The following is a 19,515-nucleotide window of genomic DNA, read 5'->3' on the forward strand; positions in this document are numbered from 1 at the left end:
TGCAGCCAGTAGCGTGGCAGCTTCTGCTCCACACCAGTCCCAGCATAGTCTGGCGTCCGACTTACGTAATAGGCCCACCTGCCCCTGCCCCGCTCATGCCCGTCGCTCCATCTGGCCAAGCCCAGGCACGCCGATTGTCTGGTCAGGATCCAAGCCGAAGGTTTCTGGCGGTCGTCACAGACGCCTGGCCGGCTTGCGTGCTGTTAGCATTTTTCCAATGCTGGTGGGTTAGGTGAGTCAGAATGGGACACTCTATGACACAGAGACGCACCGGACCAAGGTGATCATGCCATGCAGATGATCAAACGCCAATCACAGGTGCCGTAAGTGAGTGGCCACCCCCACAAGCCCGCGATGTGACAGCTCGAATAAGCATTGCGTGAATGACGACGGCAGAATGTTACGCTACAAAGAGCTGCAGCTTAAATTCTTTAAGCGCGACCCGTGAAATCACATTCACATGGGGCTACCGAGAAGTGGTGAAGACGCTTTTTTGAAAGGGAATACTCCTCGCGAACACGAATACACGTTCCACGGCATTGCGCGATACCTGGCGTCCAACTCCATCGACCAAATAAATCGGCCGTTCGACCTCCGGGACCCCCGTGCGCTGGGCCTCTCACCTGGCCACACGGGCGGCAGCCGTCTCCGACATGAATACACCTGATCTTGCTACTGGGGCTCACGGGCGTAGCTTTGCACCGACAATGATTGATGGCGCTATTTCCACATACGTACGTACGGACTGCGTCACGTCACGTCACGTCGGGCGGCGTCAGCCCGGCCAATTCAGGGTCCAGATGCTCGGCCCTGCCATGCGTGGACCCTCTAGATGCGGCTCCTGTTCCGGTTCCTGCATGTCCTCCTGGCCGCTCCGGTCCAGGGGTCTCCGCAATGACTCGCATCCGTCTGCTTGACCGACTGCTCTGGACTCCCCACACCGCAAATCGCAAGAGCTAGCCTGGTAAAGAGAGCAGCCTGTGTTCAATACGTCACTTTTCTTACAAGGGGCAGCCTGCAGGACATTGAGCGATTGATGTCTCTTATTAGCTGTAGAACCGCAAGACTAGTCTACAATTCGCAATGCTTCTCTACACAAATGCTCCATGCCAATGCCGCAAACTCCTGTTGAAAGCACAAAATCCGGTCCCTTAAAACCCAGTGAGAAAAACGAAACGGAAAACGCAAATGCGGTGTGCATCACCGCTTGTCTACCCAAGCCCGCAACTCAAGCATTGACCTCTGCGAACCAGGTCCGCAGTAGACCAGCCAGGGCACCAGGCAGGTCTTCGAGATTATGTACAATGAGGTAGTACTGGAACGGGAATGTGTCGAGATAGTACTCGGTCTTGATCTCGTCGTTGCCCAGGAAGCGGACCTTCTTGAGGTTCAGCACACTCTGACTCTTGATCGCACTACCGCCACTCTTCAAAATACCACCACTTCCATTCCCGGTAGCCGCCGGAGCGGCAGCGGGAGCGGACGTGTCATCCATAATGATGAATACAATCATGATCCGCTCCTCGAGAGCTTCGCGCAGAAGGACCTTGATCTCTTCGTGTGCAGCAGAGGGTGTCAGGCCATCCGACAAGATCAGGGCAAGCTGCCAGAGATCTTCTGATCCGCGACTGCCGCCTTGCTGCGTGCGCGCTTGTCGGAAGCGCTCGATGGTCTGCCGGATGAGTAGCTGAATGTCTGTGTAGTCCTGGTCAAAGGAGAACTTCTGTAGGACCTTGGCACCAGCATCGTGGGACGCGAACGGCTCAGCGAACTCGTGTGCCATGAATGTGTTGGCTCCGAAGCCAAGCACGCCGATTTGCCCAACCTCCAGCATGGTAAGCGCCCGGGAAACCATGACTAGAGACTCGAGGGCTAACGAGCCAGCACTCGACTCCCCCATACTCTTACTGTCGTCCACACAGAGCATGATCTGGTAGGTGCGCTTGGTAGGGATTGCTCGGCGCATCCAAATCTTGTCGCGCTTGTAACTTGATGCAATGTACGGGATGATGCGCTTGATGTTGAGCCGCTTGCCTGTCCGGAAGGAACCCGACAGCTTGGTCGATTGCGACGGGGTAAGAATCAGACGCAGCTGCGAGGTCAAAGACAGTGACAGCGGATGCGTCTTGGTCTGGAACGAAGTCCACTGCTGAAGCGACTCATCAAAGTCTCGTAGCTGCTCGGGGTCGGAAAGGTGCGTGAGATCGAGTTGGTGCGACGTCTCCTGGATGGTCTCCTCCACATCTTCGTCAACCGCTGCTCCATTGGAAGGAGGCGTGGTATCGCGGTCAAAGGCACCCTGCCTAGTAGACACGCCCGTGCGGCGGTCCTCACGTGCAGTTTCCTGCTGTGGCTGTTCCTCAGGCCTGGATGGCTCAGACGTGTCCATCTTTTCAGGTTGTTCTTCAAGTTCGGGCTGCTCAGCCTCTTCCTCGGGCATGATCTGGTTGTTGACAGGCTGTTCTTCGTCATCGATGGCCATCGATTCATCGATCTTCTGCCCTTGCTCTTCGTTCGCGGTGCCCATAGCTTGCGTCTCGGCAGCGTCGTCGTCGTTCTGAAGATGCTGGTATTCACGAACAGCAGACTCTTGCTCAGCATCGTTGCGCGGCTCGTTGGTGTCCTTCTCCTGCGCCTCCTTGATCTCTCGTCTTTGCCTGTGCCATTTCTCCATTGCATCGCCAAGCGCCTTGAACGGTTGCGGTACAGCGGAGTCGCGCAGGTCATCAGCATCAGCTTGCGTGGGCTGATCCTGCGTCTTGGAAACGCTTCCTTTGTCACCCACGGATTGGTCCTGATCCGTGGCACTCTCTCCCATCTCGCCGCCATCACGTTGAGCGGCACTATCGTCTGCGCCGTCCTTGTTGTCGTCCTGGTCCGTGGTCTGATCTTGGCCACTGCTCTTGACGTCGCTCGGTGCCGTGTTATCGTTGCTGGCGTCGGCGTCGTCAGTGGAAGGCATCTCATGCTTTTCCTTGTCCTCGTCTTCAGCTGGATCGTCTTCACCGGCTTCGGCCTGCTCATCTTCTTGTATGTTGGCGTTGTCTTCGTCATCCTCCCCTTCATCCTGCTCGTCTTGACCATCCTTCTCCTCATCACCAGGTACCATATCGGTCTCGCCGTCGCCTCCATCCTCGCTCTCGAGGTCTCGGTCTTCGGCATCGTCTGCCCCGTCCTCATCCTTCTCCACATCTGACAACTTATCAAGCTCGTCATCGCTGATCGACGACATGTCATCGTCATCATTGCCGTCAATGTCCATGTCGTCGGGAAGAGCCAGCGCCTCCTGCTCTTGGACATTTTGGTCCTGGCGGTTGATGTCCTCCTGCAGCTTGACGTCTTCGTCCTGGTCGGCGCCCATCTCATCCGCAGCCTCTTCGTCCTCTTCGCCCTGCTCGGGATCTTGCTGCTCATCACCGCCCTTGTCGTCCTCTGCTGCCATCTTCTCGTCCTTCTTCTGCTGGCCCTTGGTTTGCTCGCCCTGCTGATCCTTCTCGGCATCTTCTTCATTCTCACCATCCCACATCTTTTCATCGACTGCCGAAGGGTCCAGATCGTCGACGTTTCCAGCCTCCTCTTCCATCTCATCACCCTCTTCGTCCTCGTCGCCGGATTTGTCGTCTTTGTCTTTCTCGTCCTCTGCGCCAGCGTCCTCCTCCATGTCGGCCGCGAGTTCCTGGTCGGCCATATCCACGGCATCTTGCTCCTCCTCCATCTCCTTGTTCGGTTCCTTGTTGGCCTCTTGAGCCAGATCGGTCAAGTCTTCGTCGGGCTGGACATCTTTGCTGATGTCCTCAGCGCCCTCACCTTCGCCAAGACCCGTACCGCTCTCAAGCTCCCCAGTCTCTCCGGAGGTCTCGTCTGACTTCTCCTGGGGCGTGCAGAAACCTTGCCCAGCAAGCTGAATAAAGCTCTTGCTAAGCGTGTAGCCGAGTCTGCAAGTGCTGAGGTGCAGGTTGCAGTATCGCTGCACAGTCTTGATGCAAATAGTCTGATAAGTCTCAACAATTGGCACAACGACAGCCATCAATGAGGCGGCCACTTTATTGATGTTGGAGTTGGCGAGATCAACAGCCTTGAAAGTTTCGACCGTCTCATTGATGCTTCTCTCTATCTGATCAATGCAAAGTGCATTGGATACAGAAGAAATGGCATCGTTGTGCTTGGCCAGCCATCCGGGCGCTTCGGGATCAGCTGGGAGACTGAGAAGCTCTTTGTTGAACCTCTCAATAGTGACAAGTATTCCGTCACATAATCGCTGGCAAGCTTCGGCCAAGGCCGTCAGGTTTCGCCGCATATTGTACCTATCCTCTGTCGGATGCTCAGTGATGTCGGTCCATTGCCGGACTTGATCAAGGACGAAAGCGAGATCTGGGCGTTCAATAGAAGCTTCGTCCAATGCGCCGCGGAGGCCGCTGAGGATCGTCTTTGCATGTGCTTCGCGGTCAAGCTGATGGGCAGTTATGAGGTCAGATGGCAGCACAACGCAGCTTTTAAGTTCGTTCTTGATCGCAGCAATCTTGTCCAGCCACGCTTGCAGAAGACGCAAGGCACGAGAGTTATCCACCTTGGAAAACCTGCCGTGTATCTCAATCAATTGCAAGCCAACGGGAATGATCTGCATGAGCCAGGTGAGATGATTACCGTAGTCACTTGACGTTGCCCTAGCCCGGATCTGGGTGCCTGACTTTAGCTTGGCAATCTGGACGATGTGCTGTCTTGCGCTTGACAGTGCATCATTCTGCTGGACGACAACTGCAAGATGTTGTCTTTGTGCGAGCACGACATGCAAGATCCCCTCAAGGAAGCCCACACTCCTGGCAATCTCGGCTTGCGTGAGGTCGTCGGAGTGGCTCTGTGCTGCCGCACGTGCACGCGGGGCAAGATCGAGAATCTTGTGCAAGTAGTACTCGCATGCAGAGAACGAAGCAGAGCTTGTCCGCAGGAACGGTTTGGATGTGCTCAAGACCAAAGGAAGTGTGGCTTGCTTGTTTAAGGCGACCACACCGAGATTGTAGCTGAACCCCATCTGCCTGAGGTCTTTCAGAACGTCAGCGAATAATTTGCGCTTTCTTGTCTTCAGATGTTTGACAAGATTCTTGTTCTCATCGGTCAAGAAAGGTGGTGTCTCTTTGCGCAGCTCGGAGGCGGATGTCTCAAGGTTGGCCAGGAACGAGTCGATGGTGGTGACAGCGTCTATGGCTGCCTCTGGGTAGCGCGTCATTCTTGCCATAATGTCAACAGTCCGTTGAGAGTTCGCAAGTCTTTTGTGCTTGTCCGACCACTGCTTAATGTCCTTGCGACACACGCTGTTGGCCGAATCATCGATCTGGGCTACCTCGGTGGTGTCGGCAATGCTTTGTGCCTTGACAACCTCTTCATCTGGCAGACCCTGCTCAATGACAGACTTCATGGGTTGATTGAGAACCTCTCGGAACTTCCGCACAATTCTGAACAGCTTTTGATGACTCTTGCGGGCACTCTCGCGCAGAGCAACGATGTTGGTGTCCTTCCAGCTGGCAAGCAGAAGGACATCCTTCATCTGTTTGTCGATCGGGGCTCGGCCTGCGCGAATCAGCTCTGTAACGGACTTCTCATAGCGTGCGTAGTATGACACAAAGTTTTGCACGCCATCCCTGATGAGAGCCATGGACGGTTCATCTGTGATCAACAAATCGAGCTGCTTGAGCAGTTGTTTGAGGAGCTCGAGACGACCGGCAAACTGGCCCACTGGCGCAGAGGAGAAGTAGACCTCGAGCTCCGTCAATAAGTCTCTGGCATGGCTTGCCATATCACCGCCGTCACGCACAATGCCCATAGGTCCTGCGATGATTGCTTGGTACGCAACAAACCACCAGGACGCAGCATCATTATCCTGCTTTTCTGTCTCCATGTCAAATAGCTTGCTCCAGGTGGAAAGCTCGAGTCTTCTCCAGCTGATAATCATGTCTGTCAGGCGATTATAGAGTGGCAGGGCGCCGTAGACATGACTGGCCCAGCCACCGAATTGCCATTCATACACAAACGCGTGTAGCTGCTCGACTTTGGGAATAATCATGGCTAGCGGATTGGCATGGCTCAGCTCCGTCACCTTGTCGCAGGCGGAGATAACTTCCACAAGGGGCTGCATGTGCGCGATTTCGTCGACCTGTTGCAGCTGCTGGAATTTGGCGCGGATGTCGTTGACAATCGCCACGAGCTTTCGAGCTTCTGGCATGTTGCGGTCAGTGTAGAAATTGTAGCCAGCTGGGGTGCCTACCGACGTGAACTCTTGCTGTTTCTCGTCGAGGATCCATAGTAAAGCAGGCATCATCTTGCGATCGTCCACTCCCACTCCGCCCTCGGCTACAATCTTCTTCGCAATGAGCATTACGAGCGCCCTGATGCTGTCGAGAGGTTTCTGGGACGTGACAAAGATGTTCTTATGCAAGGCGGCGATCTTGATGGCAAGTCCTCGAGTATCGCGAAGCCTTGGAGAGGCATTTTGCGCTTGCACCTGCTCATCCTCGCCAAAGGTAGGGAATAGTTCATTGAACTCTTGCTCCTCCTTTGCTTCTTCCTCACTCTGACCTGCGCGGTATCTGTACATGCTTGTCTTGTTCTCCTCGGCCTTGCGATCGGCCTCAAGCTGCTGGGTCCATTGCGCGAAGAAACCGTGGATAGTCTGGAAGACAGTATGCTTGAGGGAGCCAGCAAGAGCAGCTTGGCCCTCTACCGCAGTGTAAGTGCCTACAAGTGCAAGGTATTCCGCAGTTTGTGGAAGTGCTGCGTGGGTCTGTATATTGCCGCTTCCAAAGAGAGGGACGTGTTTGAGTAACACCGACGATGAGGCCTCAACTTGCGGCTTGGAGCATGTCGCAGTGTCATCCCTCAGCGACAATCCAATCTGCAGGCAGTGAAGCATGCCAACCACGGGAATCGTGATATCCTCATATGCAACGAACCGGGTCTGGAGGCGGTAGATGATTTGCAAGATGTTCTCGAAGACCACATCCAGCTGCTGAGTGGCACTCTCGGAACCATGGTAGTGTTCACCAAGTACCATACCAAGATCGACGCCAACGACAGTCTTGAGAAGGCTATTGAACTCGTTCTGGAGCTCTGGGAGCTGAGAGCGAGGGGGTCTGTAGACAGTCTGCACGGCCAATGGCCGATTCCCTAGCTGGACGATCTCCTCCGCAACCAAGCTCGAGCGAATATCTGCGGACTGTCCTGTATGCAGTTTTGAAAACTGCTGCAGAGCTTCAAGACGGTTTGTAAGCTGTCGAAGCAAGTCTTCGTAGCTCTTCAGCTCCACCAGAGGTCGGAGCTGAGGGTCAAATGTCTTGTCCGGGACGAAGAGCTTGATCATGGCCACAGCAAATTGTAACCAAGCGTTGGCCAGATATGTCCTGCATTCCACGGCCAAAGTCCCGGCCGCGACTAGCGATACGAAGGCTGGGAGCAGGTGCTGGCGGGCAACATCTGACAGGTGACCAAGCTCGACCGGCGCAAGGATCGTAATAACAGTGGCCGGGTCAAATACCACGCCCTTCTCAGTGATTTTCACAGTTCGCAGCAGCTCGGCAAGTGCAGAGTTCTGTAAGTCACGAGCCGAGTGGAAAGCAGCGGCCAGAGCCGAATCGTACAGCTTAACAACGGGTATCATGATAGCCCAGAGAAGCTCGGACAACTGTTTGAGGTGGTCTTCTGTCAGAGAATGAGAGTACAATCCAACTTGTTTCGTGAGCAGCGGCATTTCCAGTTCGATGGATGCGAGACTGTTGAGATTTGCAGAGTCGATGGCGTTCAGGCGAGACATGATCTGGGCAGCTACGCTTCTGTTCCAGGGGCGATCTAGTCGATCACTTCCCAGCATCGCGTCAAGGGACTGCAGATACTTGGACAAGGGTGTTGCGCTTTGTAACGACATCCTATGGAAGAGTGACAGGTTGGCTAGGAGGACGAGGTCGCTTGACAAGGAAGACTTCCATGAAGTTTCGTCTTGGTGGATAGCATCCTCGAGGGCAATGAGTCGCCGCAGGGACTCGAATTCCTGAGTGAAAAACGGCTTCACTTCTTTCGTGCTCCCTTGTAGATGGGCTAGTTTCTGGATCTCTTGATCGACAATCTCAAGGAACCCTTGGAAATCCCCTGTGCCGCGCCGAGCAAGGTGATAGGACTCTACGAACAAGTCGGTGACCTTTGCAAGTTCCGCGGGCGAGGTCTTGGTGGTCCACTTGAGCATATCAAATCGAGACGCTAACTTCATCATCTCTGTGACATTGGACAGCTGCTCAGAGTTCTTTATAGGCAATGGTCGTAGAAATTGCCATAGATGTTCCATCTCAAGACCAGTAGTAAGCCTAAAGCCAGCCACGAAACAGCTCTCAAGCCCTTGTAGCATCTGCGAAAGAACTTGCCGAGTCGGCTCGTCTGTGGCGTTGGCGGCTTGCGACGACAAAACTTGCGTGATGTGAGCGAGATGAGCCTGGAAGTGAGCCTCCTCAAAACGGGGCTCGATGAGGTTCTGGAAAGTTGTCCACCAGACGTGCATCACGTGCTGCATAGCAGTCCTGCGCTGTCGCCACTGAGCGCCATCAGAGAGTTCGGCGCGAAGGAATTCTTCCACCGTTTGGAGCATTCCGTGCAAGAATCTGACTGCACCTAGAGTAGAGTCTTTGGCGACTGCTGCCACAGTATCGGCAAGACATGAACGCTGCAGGCGGTTCAAAGTCGAGACTTGACCACTGCCAGCTTTGGCTCTTTCCGCTTCAAGCGCAGTACGAGCGCCGAGGAGAGCTTGGTACAGCTCAAGACAAGTCGCTAGCCAGAAAGACAAATTGCTGCCGTCTGTATTCAGAGCCCGGACCACTGGATTGTTTTGGAGGGGATGCAAAGGCTGGATATCGACCAGGCTAGTCAACTGCCTATCGGCCAGGCCATTGTAGAGGTCGCGAAGAGCTTGTAGAAGTTCCCTTGAGGTTGGCAGCTTGAGCAAGGCGGTGATTTGTGAGAGTGACGCATCGATCGCTGCCCTCTTGGCTACTTGGATGGATGTAGCTTCTCTGTGTAGCAACGTCTGTCCATTAAGACCTGGCCACCGCTCCAGGAGTACCATGTCGCTGGCGGACAATGATTCTGACGCAACAATGGCCGTGTGCGCGTGATTTATAGCGTCGAAGTCCGAACTTGACGTGATTAGATCGAACCTCTGCAGACTTGGCTCGATCTTTGTCAAACGGTCTGACCAAGCAATCGGCGTGATCGTGGTTGGTTCGACGTAAATTTCGATCGCACGATTCCGCATGGCTCGGGAAAGCTCGCCATAGCGAGGATCTACGGTCAGGAAAATGCGGAAGTCTGGGTGTGGCTTGACGATGCGCGGCTCTCCGTTGGGTCCACAATGTTCATTTATGATGAGGAAGCCATTGGGCTCGAGTAATGAATTCAATCGATCGAGCACGGAAGCGCTGCAGAGGTTGGCGTTGTCAAGTACCAGCCATTCGCCTTTCTCTAAAGCGTGGACGATGATGCCATCCAGCCATTCGAACCTTGGATCCGTGATGGTCGTGCTCCGCTGAAGCGCTGCACAAGCGTCTCGCAGCACCTCTGCCAAATCTGAATCTGCTGCAATCACTGATTGGAGATGCTTCACACGAGGCAGAAGTGCTTGTACTTTCTCGGCGTGCTCGGTGTTTGAATCATCAAGTGCGCCGAACAGGTCCAGTGCGGTTTCTGGCACGACCTGAGGAACCGAGGTCAAGATGGAAGTTTGCAAAGCTTCACGCAAGTCTTTGAGAGCTGCGTTCGCTTCTCGTAGCGGGTCGGATTGCTCGAAACCTCCTACAAGGTCCATGGCGTCGATATCCGCGTTCATGGGGAATGTGATGAGTGATTTCCCAGCCATTGCCGCCACATATTCAAGGAGCATAGACTTTCCACTACCTGAAGGTCCGACGAGGATACTTGGAATATTGTGCTTGACCGAGATCAGGAGTGATTCAATCTCTGCAAGCCTGGGGACTACCAGTATCGGAGGAATGCGCAATGGCTGAGACAGCTGGTTCCGTTCTAGCAATGCCAGTCCGACTTGCAAGACTGCGGCACTTGCATTGTGGTACACCTGGTGTGACTTGGGAGGAGCCTCGAAGATCTCAGTAAAGAGATTGGCAACAGCGACACGATCGTTTTCGCTGCGAAATCGTTGCTGAATAGCGATTCGGAGGAAATCATCAACCTCTGCAGTAGAGATCAGAGGATCTGACGAATTGAGTAGGTTCAGCCATCTCAGCGTATCGCGCAAGTTGAACTCCCATGGGCTGCCTTGGGAGCCGAAGGCTCGTTGCACCAATATGCGATCCTCAAGCTCCGAGATGAAGTGAATCATGCGACGGACCACGTCGGCAGGGACATTGGGGAAGTTGTGCTGTGCGATCAAAAGAAGATCCTCTTCGGTGAAGACATCGGCGTATACGACAATGAAACGGTTGACGAATGAGCTTGGTAAACCCTTTCGTCCTCCTCCTTGATGATGAGGATTCTGGGCGGCAAAGAGACGAAAATCTGGATGGCGCTTGAAGACTTGGTCCAATTCGGAAACGTAAACTTCGCCGCGATGATCGAGACAGGCATTGAGACCTTCAAGTACAGACTGCGAGGCAAGGTTCATCTCGTCCAGGAGAACCCATTCACCATTTTGCATGGCACGTAAGAAGGGGGCATCCCTCCAAGCAAAGTGACCAGCCTCCGCGCCTTCGACTGGAACATCAGTGCCGAATAGATCCATCAAGTCAGTTTGATCCGACAAGTTGATCCTGGTCAACGGACGCCCGCAAGCACGAGCAAGTGCGCTCACTAGGGTGGTTTTGCCGACACCAGGACTGCCTTCAAGCAAGATCGGCTTCTGCACACGCAATGCGCGAATGATGCGCATGGCGTTGAGCTTAGTTGTTGGCGCATGCAGGGCGAAGCCAGCCTCGAAATTGTCATCGGATTCACGAGCGATGGAGAACGGTCCAATTTGAAGCTCGTTCGGTCCAACGCTCAGTCTGACTGTGGCTCTGTAGATCGCCGTGGCATCCACACCCAGAAGTTCAGTAAGCTTGTCGAGGCAGGTCTGGCGTTGTGAATCCAGGCTCTTGGGATCGATGGCGATCAGCGCCGATGGATTTGCGCCAATGGTGTCGATGAAGACTGTGGCAGCGCCGTGAATGACGGAAAATGCGCCTTCTTTCTCACTTCCACTATTGATAAACTTGACCCAAACAAGGATGTCTCTGATTGAGAAGGCGCTTGCTGTGGTCGAGCGGAAGCTCTGCCCAAACCAATAGGCAAAATCCACAATAGCTTGGGAGAACTGACGGAACTCCGCTCTCAATTTCGAGGAGATGATCTGCAGGATGTCGCTGTTTCCAGAAAGTGGCGGCACCCATATCTCTGTGAAGCGGTTGCGTAATGCGGGAGACAATTCCTTCTTTCCAAAGTCGCCGCCTGGATTCATGGTTGCGAGGAACTGAAACTCGTCCGATGCCTTGATGAACGAATCGCTGATACCCTTCTCGGCAAGAAGAAGTGTCCTGCCAGGCTCTAGAACTGAGTTGAGCCGCTCGAGTACCGAGTCATCGGCCAACGAGATTTCATCCAAGAGAAAAAACTGGCCGTCCCGCATGGACTGAACCAGACTGCCATCCGCCCATTCGAATAGGGCTTTGCTCTTGACTTCATTGTCGGCAATCTTCTGCTGCAGCTCGGCGGGAACGTCTGCCAATTCGGCCGGTTGCAGTGATTTGTATCTTGCGAGAAGGTCATCCTGGCTTCCATCCGTGTTCTGCTGCAGGCCAGAAAGTGCAGTCTTGAGGTCGGCGAACAAAGCCTCTCCAATAGCCCCACGATTTCTGATAGGTCTCTGCGATCCGATCAAATCTCCCGTCTCGGTGTTTTGGTGGGCATTCACAATGTGGAGTTCTTTACCCAGCGCCTCAGCGAGGAGCTGGCACACTGTTGTCTTGCCACAACCAGTGTCGCCAACAAGTAGTACAGGCTCGTTGTGGCGAAGGGCGCTTGCCACAAGGACATACAGACGGCGCATAGCATAGGTCCATACGACTCCCTGAGCATTCTCGGACGAGAGAACCTTTGCCAGTATTGGTGACGACTTGGCGTCGTAGAGCTGCAGCGGGTCGATCTTCACCTTGAAGACAGACTCGACGACGTTCTTGACAGCTAGACGCTCTTCCTCGTTCCTGACGCGCTCAGCAAGAAGCATGAAGCCATTGACTGCAATCTCCTGGCGATCCTGGGCACCACGCAAGGCCCACCTGAACAAATCACGCAAGGTAGCAAAACTGTCCTTGTTCTCAAAGAGTCTGCTGGTTTGCCGCAAGCGTGAGAGCTCCTTATAGACTGAGACGATGCGCTTGCAGTCAGAGGGAGATGTGTAGATGCTTCGCTTCTGTAGAATGGTCTCGAGCTCCTCCTCTGGAATATCGTCAAAGTGAAGTTCCAGGAACCGATTACGGAAAGCCCTTGACAGCGCCTTTCTGCCACCGTACAGGCCTGGCGGGTTCTGAGTTGCAAAGAGCATGAAATTCTCGTGAGGTCGCACAACCTCTTGAGTCTCGGGGATCAGTAACTCGCGGTTGTCGTCGAGCAAACGGTTTAGAGCTTCGAGGACGTCTGTCGGTGCCAGGTTCAACTCGTCAAGAACAATCCAGTGGCCTTGACGAAGCGCCTGGACGAGAAGGCCTTCTTGAAAGCGCAACTTGCCGTCAGAGTCTGAGACGTAGGTGCCCAAATACTCTTGCAAATCCGTGTGCTCGTGGTTGTTGATGCGCACGAACTTATTCCCGCTGTAATTGGCGAGGTACTCAATCATACTCGTCTTGCCGGCTGACGTCGGTCCTTGAATCAGAATGGGGAACCGGCGTGTTGACGTAGCACGAACAAGATTGAGGAGATTACGCTCGACGTATGGCGTTATGATGTAGTCGGATCGCTGCTGTGGCACCTCCATCCCTTGCAGTAGCCAATATTGCCGGTCTTTGTTCCTGTTGATGAATTTGACGTAGACTTTGCCATCACTGGGATGCCGCGGCGGCTGAGACAGAATAGACTTGGCACTTCCATGTTTGTCCAGCAGGTAGTGGTGAATTAAAGGAATCAAAGTCTCCTCCGAAGCTCTGTCCAGCAGAGTCAAGAACCCCATTGAGAACCCTTCGAAGAGTGCTCTCCGGAGGCCATAAGACGGTGCAACATCATTGACGTATGTCAGCACACGTGTAAGAGTGCGGAGACTGAAGTGCGGTACTTCGTTGGCCCCATCGACCAGCCGCTTCTCTTCAGCCCTTTGCTTGGTGCTCATGTACAATCTAGCAATGTCGTCGGCAGCCTGGTCGTCTTTGGAGCTCTTGCCACTAAGATAAGCTTTGATAATGGTGAGGAGGTCTTTGAGATCACGATCCGGGCTTCCAACGTAAAACTCAGTGAACCTTGACCGGAGACCCTGCGGCAGGTCGCGCTTGCCAACGTCCGTTGCAGGGTTCATGGCTGCAAATATGCGAAAGTCCGGATGCGCCGTGACGCGTTCGATCTCTCCGGTCTCGGTCAACAAGATAGACGGCGAGTCGTCAGGCCCCGACGACAGCAGATCTGCAATGCTCTCTAGTGTATCCGGCGATGCCAGATTAATCTCGTCCAGCAACACCCAGTCACCATTCCTGGCGGCCTTGACGATATTGCCTTCCACGAAAGCAAAGGCAAAGCTACCGGATCCGCCAGAGATCTGGATGTCGAATTGGTCCAGACTCTTGTCGAAGGCTTCCCACCGTGGCTTGAGATTTAACAATGAGTCCAATTGTGAGCCTGTTTTCCTCCGCTTCGGCGCGGGCCTGCCGTCCTCGTCGACCTCGTTCTCCGCGTCGCTCTTGGCCTGAAGCCTTTTGAGAATCTCATTGAACATTTTGGGCGCTTCTCGCCATAACTTCGAGACCCTCGTCCATTGACCCTTGGCAATCTGCTTTCCTAATGATTCGAGGTATTTTTGATTCCTTGTCGCGGATATCCCGGTCGATGCAAACAGGTCCTCGAACTCCTCCTTGAGCGGCACTGCCAAACTACGTGCGTTGACAGGCTTGAAGCCGCCGAGAAGATCACCAGCTTCGCTTTGCTGCGACAAGTTGACTGCGACAAGTTTATGGCCCAGCTGGTCGGATAGCTGCTGCACGACTGTGGTCTTTCCAATACCCGTTTCACCAACAAGGAGAACCGGCTCCTTGAGCTTGACAGCCGCAGCGATGCTCTCCAAGAGCCTCTTGGCGTGGTTCGTGTTCGCAAAAGTCTTCTTGGATTTGACGATTTTGCTCGCATGTTGTCGTCTGGGTAGTGCAGCTCGGCCGACACGAAATTGTGTGGGCGTCTCTTCCAATTGCGGGATCTGGGAGAAAAGGTAGTGCTGAACGAGCTGTTCGGGGAGTTGCATGTCTTCGGCGATCGACTGGACCACCTTGGCTTTGTTATCGACCTTGGCAAAGCTGCCACAAAAGCAGTCCACTGCCTCCATGAAAATCCATCCCCTTGTTGTGTCACTAATGGGTTCTTCGCCTGTAGCGCATCCTGCTGCAACAAGAAGCTCTTGTATGCGACGGCACCACTTGAAAAGATCCCGAGGAGTAATCGGCCGCTCTGTGGCACTCCTACCACCATGAGTTGAAGGCAGAGCAGAAACGCGCTTGAAGACAGCCATGATCATTGGCGTGTACTTTGACAGGAGCTGAAATTGCTCCAGAATAATATGCTCCAACTCTGCTTCGGATGGCGTGTTCACTCCCGCCGCATGCCAGAATCGTTGACCCAGAAGCGTCGGCAAACTCTCTTGGCCATTCATGCCGCGCGTGGTCCGGACTGTCGCAAACAGCCTGAAGCTACTGGAGGCTTCGATGGTTTCGCCACGACTTGGTATCAGGAGTTTGCCTCTTTCCACGAGTGGAAGCAAAGTGCTCATGATTTCGTTGGGTGCTCGGTCGAGATCCTCGATCAGGACCCAGCGACCCTCCCGTACGGCGGTAGTCAGTACACCTGGCCGCCATGAGAATGATCCAGGTTTCGAATCGGTCGAGTACAGACCAATGAGCATCTTCGCGTCTGTCTGTTCGTTTAGATGAAGAGTGACCAAGCTTGACTCCATGCCCAACTGGCGGGCCAGCTCGTGGACGACAGAAGTCTTGCCAGAGCCTGGCAGACCATGAACGAGGATGGGACCAGGCTTCAACAGGACCTGTGCCAAAGACTCTAGATTGGCCAGAGTGGTCGGTGTCGGCACCATGGCGGCTGCATCCGACGCGGGAATGCCATTCGGCCGAGGCAAGACGGTAGAGCCGTAACGAATTACAAATTCGGTGAGAGCCTGCTCCGGCAAGCTTTCCCCCACGATAATGCTCGCATCCTCTTCCAGAATCTGTTGGCGCAGCTCATCGAGCTCCTTGGCCCGCTTGTGCTCCAGCAGCGACAAGAAAGTGTAGTCGATTTCCACTCCGTCGAAATCCGCAGACAGCGAATCATGCGGGCCGATGTGTTGCCTCACGAGAGCCTCAAGCTTGGCGTCGGCAGCCGAAACCTGCTCGCAGAAGATGCGGATGGCGAGATAGCGTACTGGTGGGCATGGGTGGTGTATCAAGGCTTGTATTTGTGACGGCGGGGCGAGGCGTCCATACGTTCTCTTGTGAAAATTAATGAGCCGCCAAAAGGCAAGCAGGATTTGCAAGAGGGCTGCCTCGGAAAGCTCAGGACTGCTACCCAAAGAATCGAGCGAGTTGATTCTCATGGGCCGTCTTTGTGGTGGTTGACCCTGTGGTGAGGTTGTGTCAAAAGTCTGAGATGTCTTTCTGAGATAACGCTCCAGATAGACCGACGAGTGCGGGCAAAAAGGCAGCACCCTGGCGAAAGCAGCGATGACTTGATCGTCCTGGCGACCTGGATGGGCTGCGAGGGTCCATCTTGCACAGATTTCGGCAAAGACGGGCTCGAAATGGATGTAGAGCTGTGTGGTGATGCTGGGTATCAAGGATGCAGCCGCCACAGCATCAAGCAGGTTTGGAGATGAGCTGCTCCGAACGATGTCGAGCACCTCTGGCGGCAGTTGATGCAACAACTTTGCATCGTTGAGCAGTCTCCTGCGATGCAGGCTGACGTCAATAGACGCCATGGCTCGCAGCATCAATTTGCGAGCACAGAGAGTGCATGTATCACGAAAGTGTTGTTGTGAAAGTCAATGTGAACCTGGTCTACCGATTTTCTCTGAACTTTTCTTTGCGACATGTACCTGCAGCCCACCCTACGCCTACGGAGCGCAGCAGTCTGAGCCCGGCGGTACTTGCAGGCACCTTGCCCGCTAGCTCATTCGAGCATGACAGCGCGCAGACTTGCAGAACCGGCAGAATCCTCTGGCGCAAGCTGGGTGCCGGCAACTTTTAGGCGGTGAAGGGACCTGGGTGCGGCCCTGATCCACCAGTTGGCTTGGCGCCCAGAGGGCGTGCCTTGGGGAATCCACACGGCCTTTGCTCAGGCCCGAGCTTCCAGCCAGCGCAGGCAGCGTAGGCAGTGTGCATGCAGTGCGACAGCAACCATCGAAATTTGAAATCTTTGGAGCGCCGTCACCATCGCAGGCGACCTCGTCCACACGACCACCCCCACCCTCCTTCGACGACCACCACATCGACCACCAACTGCGCCTGCTGCAGCCGCTCACATCATCAAAAATGTCGCTTCCCTGTAGATACGCTGCCCGCAGCTGCGCTCGGTCGCTTCGCTCCGCCAACACCCTCAGAGTCTCGGCCACACCCCTCTACTCGTCAAGACGGCACAACTCGACCGAGGCCGCCGCCACCAGCCCAAAGATTGCCGGCATCGTCGACCAGATTTCCCAATTGACTCTTCTCGAGACCGCAGACCTCGTCGCCAGCCTCAAGGTTAGTTGCGCAGGGCCCTCAGCTACAAGATCCGACTAGAATCGATCAATAGCGGTCCTCTTGCCATGCACCCTCCACAATGTGAGTGGCTAATCTCACGAACCCTACAGTCCCGATTGAACATCCCCGATCTGCCCGTCGGCGGCTTCGCTGCCGGTCCTGCCGCGGGCGGTGCCGCCCCCGCGGCTGCTGCTGCTGAGGAGCCTGAGGAGGCCGCGCCCGCCGCCGCCGAGAAGACACTCTTCAACCTCAAGCTCGAGAAGTTCGATGCCGCGGCCAAGGCCAAGATCATCAAGGAGGTCAAGAACCTGCTCGGCCTCAGCTTGGTGGACAGCAAGAAGTTTGTCGAGAGCGCGCCCAAGATGATGAAGGAGTCTGTACCGAAGGAGGATGCCGAGAAGATCATCGCCACCATGAAGGAGCTCGGCGCCACCGTCACCATGGACTAAAGCATGAACACATAGATGGGGTGGCTTGCTGAAAGAGGTGGAGAGACGCCGAGGCGGGGATCGTGGCGGAATATCGCCATTTTGCACGTGGGAGCTGGACAGCTTGAGGCTCGTCCAATCGTACCGAAACATATATCTGTGCCATCAGGGCAGACTTGTGTCCATACTCGTGTGTCATGTAAATCTTACCCTTGTATAACAAGTTCGAAGAAGAGGCAGAAGAGACTAGAAAGAATACTAGGTTTCATGTCGCAGGCTAGCTCGAATCCCATATCGTGCAATTTGTGATGCGATCATTTGGGACTTGCTCAGTACACACAAATCCGCAACTTTCTATTTCACCCTACGCCAGGCATAACCTCGAACCCCCCCCCCCCCGGGACTTTAGCACATGCATCCGCTTCTATGTTTATAGCCTGAAACTCGCGTCTAGTCCTCTAATCAGTATATAGATCGTCTTCAAGATCGGCGTGCTCACCCCCTTCGCTCTCGCCAGCCTCGCCGCGTTACCCACAATCGCCTCAATCTCCATACTCTTCCCCTGCAGCGCGTCCGCCATCATGCTGGACTGGATCCCCTCAAGTGGCATCGCGAGAAAGAGATCCAGCGTCTTCTCGACCAACTGCGAGTCACACACTTCGCCATACCCATACGCCGCCGCAGTTCGCGCTACTTCGAGCATGAGATCCCGGACGAAGCCGAGCGAGCTGAACTCTGGGTCGAGTTGCTCAAGTTCCCGTGGTGACAGTGTCGATGGCGAAAGGGGCCAGCCCGGGGTTGTCGACGAGTGGTGGCCCGCGACAGAGCTGGTCCGGAGAAAGTGCTGGTCTCTCAACCGCGATAGCGCCGTGACGGGGTTCCAAGCGACATTAAGGACAAGCTTCTGCCATCGTTGAGCTTGGATGTCTGGGTACAGGGTAGCGGTTGCGCCGCCAGCCGTGATCATGCTGATGAACTTGTTTGCTGCGGCCGAGGATCTTTGTGCGAAGATCGTAGCGGTGCCACCCCTGTTCCATCTGCCTCCGTCAGCCGCCAATGCCTCATTGTCATTGCCAGCCTCACTCGGGGCAGAGTCCGGTGGGAAAGAGGGGTAAGTCCCAACGCTCAAACCCTCGAATGCCTTGTGCTCAACCACTCCCGGGCTGGTCTGCGTCGCGGGGACGCGCACGACGCACGACAACAACGGGTTGTCTGGATACAGCTCTGCATACTCGTCCTCGATGCCGATGCCATTCTGGATCAGCACGATGACGGTGTGACCTAGGGTGACAACCGGCCGGAGGATCTCTGCGGTGGACGGTGAGACACCACCGGTATGGACTTTCGAGGTCAGGATGATGAAGTCGAATGCTCGCCGGCCTTGTCTCTCCTGCACATCGTCGTTGGTGTTCTCTGGTGAGTAAGTGGCCGCCTCCGCGACGGACTGCACAATCGTAGGGCGAAACTTGAGGTTTTGGCCCCAAATCGTTGAGTTCAATGTGAAGCCGCTCGTCTTTGCCGCTTCGTAATTTGATCTGCAAACGCAAACCACATTATCTGGCGATGTTGTATTTGACACGACCCAGGCGTACACGGTGCCGATGCTGCCTGTGCCGAATATAAGAACTTTCTGGTCCATATTGAGGCAAATGCCTGGCAATTAGACAATGGTGCGGTTAGTAGGGTCGGACCGAGATATGTCGAGAAAGTGAATAAGAGCTGAGGGAAGACGGTTGCTTGACATGTCTTGGCCGTGCCTAATCCTGGCTGAATTGGGTTCCAAGGTTGTTATTCAGCCCCAACTCCTCAGGAACAAGCTTATCCTGGAGCTTACCCCATCAACACATCGTAGGCCACGGGGAAAAGGTACCAGATCGTACTTCTCAAGAATTTTCATACGACTGCATGCACAATCACACATTCAGCAGGCTGCATGAACCTGGTAGCAGCTGCATCCAAACATACAGCTTGGGCTGCAGTATTTGATTACAGAATCGAACGACGTCGAAATGTATACAAACCGTCGATTCTTCTGATTTTAAACTAGATGTGCTCATTTTCTCGCCCATTGCCCAAGCCGATGTCTTCATGAATTACAATTCCCTTGAACGCCTTGCGGGTGGCCGTGTTCCGACTAGCCGCCC

The 19,515-nt window shown here is 54.5% G+C and overlaps 3 protein-coding genes across 3 annotated transcripts; 1 reads left to right on the forward strand and 2 right to left on the reverse strand.

Moving 5' to 3' along the window:
• Window positions 1-1,228: 1,228 nt before the first annotated feature.
• Window positions 1,229-16,180, reverse strand: B0I36DRAFT_359694 (ATPase protein; the record flags this gene model as incomplete). Its single annotated transcript, XM_046158177.1, has 2 exons — window positions 1,229-10,740; window positions 10,822-16,180. 2 exons carry the CDS (start codon window positions 16,178-16,180, stop codon window positions 1,229-1,231), a joined length of 14,871 nt encoding a protein of 4,956 aa, XP_046017207.1.
• A 646-nt stretch (window positions 16,181-16,826) lies between these two features.
• B0I36DRAFT_218215 (ribosomal protein L7/L12, C-terminal/adaptor protein ClpS-like protein) lies at window positions 16,827-17,392 on the forward strand (the record flags this gene model as incomplete). The annotated part of the gene is made up of 2 exons (XM_046148996.1): window positions 16,827-16,943; window positions 17,054-17,392. Coding segments are annotated over 2 exons (456 nt in total), but the record flags the coding sequence as incomplete, so codon positions are not given.
• A 375-nt stretch (window positions 17,393-17,767) lies between these two features.
• Window positions 17,768-19,167, reverse strand: B0I36DRAFT_315483 (ketopantoate reductase PanE/ApbA-domain-containing protein). The gene has a single exon (XM_046152886.1). It carries the CDS (start codon window positions 19,008-19,010, stop codon window positions 17,802-17,804), a length of 1,209 nt encoding a protein of 402 aa, XP_046017209.1. The 5' UTR covers window positions 19,011-19,167; the 3' UTR covers window positions 17,768-17,801.
• Between the last annotated feature and the right edge of the window lie 348 nt (window positions 19,168-19,515).

This window comes from Microdochium trichocladiopsis (genome assembly GCF_020744255.1).
Source record: "Microdochium trichocladiopsis strain MPI-CAGE-CH-0230 chromosome Unknown B0I36scaffold_2, whole genome shotgun sequence".
NCBI lineage: Eukaryota > Fungi > Ascomycota > Sordariomycetes > Xylariales > Microdochiaceae > Microdochium > Microdochium trichocladiopsis.